Source organism: Penaeus vannamei, chromosome 28, assembly GCF_042767895.1.
Source record: "Penaeus vannamei isolate JL-2024 chromosome 28, ASM4276789v1, whole genome shotgun sequence".
In the NCBI taxonomy this organism is placed as follows: Eukaryota; Metazoa; Arthropoda; class Malacostraca; order Decapoda; family Penaeidae; genus Penaeus; species Penaeus vannamei.
Genome location: NC_091576.1, coordinates 8,604,417 through 8,606,916, shown reverse-complemented (window position 1 = coordinate 8,606,916; position 2,500 = coordinate 8,604,417). Strand labels below are relative to the sequence as shown.

Below are 2,500 nucleotides of genomic sequence, written 5' to 3'. Positions count from 1 at the left end.
TCGCTCTTCTCAACACCCAAGAACCAACGCATGTGAAAAGAGGGGTCTTCGACCTTACCTTTGCCAGTGCAAAACTGGTGAAGAGAATTTGGTGTGTCGATGAAACAGTTACAAGTGATCACTATGGTACAGTGGCTACCCTATTGAATGTTGGCCCAGCCCAAAGACCACAACACATCCCCAAATGGAAAACAGACAAGGCCAACTGGCAAGTCTTCCAGAAGGGCTTGGCCCACTGTCTGAGAAGCCATTAACCCCAAACAGTGAAAATGTAGACGTGCTCGAGAAAAGACTTGTCCAGGCAGCCTCACAGACCATCCCCAAAACTCGCCCATGGTCCAGAACTCACAAAAATGCCTAGTACTATAACGACTAGATCAAGTCAACCACAGAGTTAACATGTGCAGAAAAGGGTCCAATGAAAAAGAACTCCCCACAATTTAGCCCTTAAGGAAAGTTGTTGTGGACACTAAAGATATTGCCAACAGAGTCAGGAAGGAAAAATGGCTGGAATGGTGCCAGTCCTTTGGCCACCAGACCAGCCTCTCACAACTGTGGAAACGGGTGAGGCGAGCTACCAGCCGCCAAGCCCTGAGATGCGCGCATCATGAGCCTCAATCAGAAGCACAAAGGCTGGTACTCGAGTTCTCAGCTAGAACCAAAAGAAACAGCCTGCCTCCTGAGTTGAAGGAAAAACAACACCTAATCAGAGATAAGGTACTCCAACCTGATGGCTCGGATGCCATGTTCTCCCTTAGTGAACTAAGAAAAATATATAACACCAGTTCTGGATCAGCACCAGTATCTGACAGGATCTCCTAACCCATCATCTCACACTTGGGTCTTGCAGGATACCTTGCATATCGGCAGCTAATCAATTAGTCCTGGCAAAATGCCATGTTACCCAAGAGCTGGAAAAAAGCTATTATAGTTCCCATCCCAAAACCAAAGGAGCTAAACAGGTATCGGTCATTTTTCTACTCAGCTGTCTGGATGGTACTCAATCGGCTCCGATGGAAAATGGGACCCCCTCATGAACACCTGTATGGATTCACCAGGGATATGAGCACAGTACACAGCATAGCCACACTCCTAAGCACAATATACACTACACCCTATGTGGTTGTATTCCTAGACCTAAAGAAGGCTTTTGAATTAGGAAGTCCTCTTGCTATTCAGGAGATCCTAATCCACAAGGGAATCAGAGGTAGACTGGATAGCTGACTACCTCAACAGCAGAACATAAAATGTTGGATTTCAAGGTCATCTTATCTCATCTCAGCATATGCCACTTGAAAATGGAATGCCAAAGATGTCTGGACTTTGTGTCTAAAGATGTCAGCACCAAAATCAAAAGCTATGGCTCTGAAATCCAGTGTTAAAATCAAGACTAACTGCCCAGGGCATGGATCTTGAATGGGACTACCTGTATCTTGATGCATGGATAGGAAAAAGGAGGTCCAGTACTTGCTTGACAGAACCAAACAAAGACTGTCTGTCATGACCGGGAGACACATAGGAGCAGGAATGTTGACCATGCTTCTGTCGCCCTCATTACTTCCAGTGGGAAAAAAAAAAAAAAAAAAAAAAAAAACGTGAAGATGGACATAGGTCATCAACCTCCTCATTAAGGCTGACCTGCCGTCCCTGGACACCCGGAATTCATACATGAGACTGGCTCACACAGCCAAAGTGTTGATACACTTCCAGCTCAGGCAGCACCTGCTCACTAAGGGCATGGGCTCCCCCCACCCTGACAATAGAGAACCCTCGCCGTCGGCAAACACCTTGATCGAGTTCTCGATCTCGATATGCCTAGCCTAAAGGCACAAGAACAAAGGGTCATTGCACAAATAACTCCTCCGTGTAGTAGAACCTACGTCAAGGACGGATCCGTGGATCCCATAAATCACACTGCAGGCAACGGCCTTGCAGCAAGGGTTGCCACAATATCCATCAGGGTCGCTGACAATGCCTCATTGCTGTAAGCTGTAATCACATGCCCATCTCACACACAGACATCAGATCAGCCATTGACTGTCCACGATATAGTATGCCCTATAAAAAGATCTACCTCTTGATCATTGTCCAACAAAGCACAGAGGATCCTTAATCAGGGTAGAAGAATAATCATAAACTGGGTCCCAAGCCACATACGCATCTAATGGAATGAGTTTGCGCTAGACAGACTAGCGGAAAAGGGCAGGGGTATGCCCCTATTTTCCATGATCGTCAACCCAAGCCAAAGAAGACTAAGCCAAAGATCCAAAGCTACAGCACTTGCCATTCTCCGGTGGACACAGAAAATACCACAAACTCGCTCTCAGCCAGATGACACTCAGACACCATTGGCTATGAGCCACTGGCCCTTCCTCCAAAAATACCGAAGGTATCGAAGTCGTACAGCACAGATTAAGACTAGGTTACCCATGTGCTTGGCAGATTATTAATGATGTGGTTAAAAGGGAATGTAAGCATTGCGGCGAGCCGAACGCCATCC

At 46.6% G+C, this 2,500-nt stretch overlaps 1 protein-coding gene across 1 annotated transcript; it reads left to right on the top strand.

Moving 5' to 3' along the window:
• The first annotated feature begins 897 nt into the window (after window positions 1–897).
• On the top strand, window positions 898–1,224 carry LOC138867072 (uncharacterized). The gene has a single exon (XM_070141506.1). It carries the CDS (start codon window positions 898–900, stop codon window positions 1,222–1,224), a length of 327 nt encoding a protein of 108 aa, XP_069997607.1.
• The last annotated feature ends 1,276 nt before the right edge of the window (window positions 1,225–2,500 follow it).

Coding starts and splice junctions, on each gene's coding strand:
- LOC138867072 (XM_070141506.1), top strand. CDS start 898: ATGTTACCCAAGAGCTGGAAAAAAGCTATTATAGTTCCCATCCCAAAA.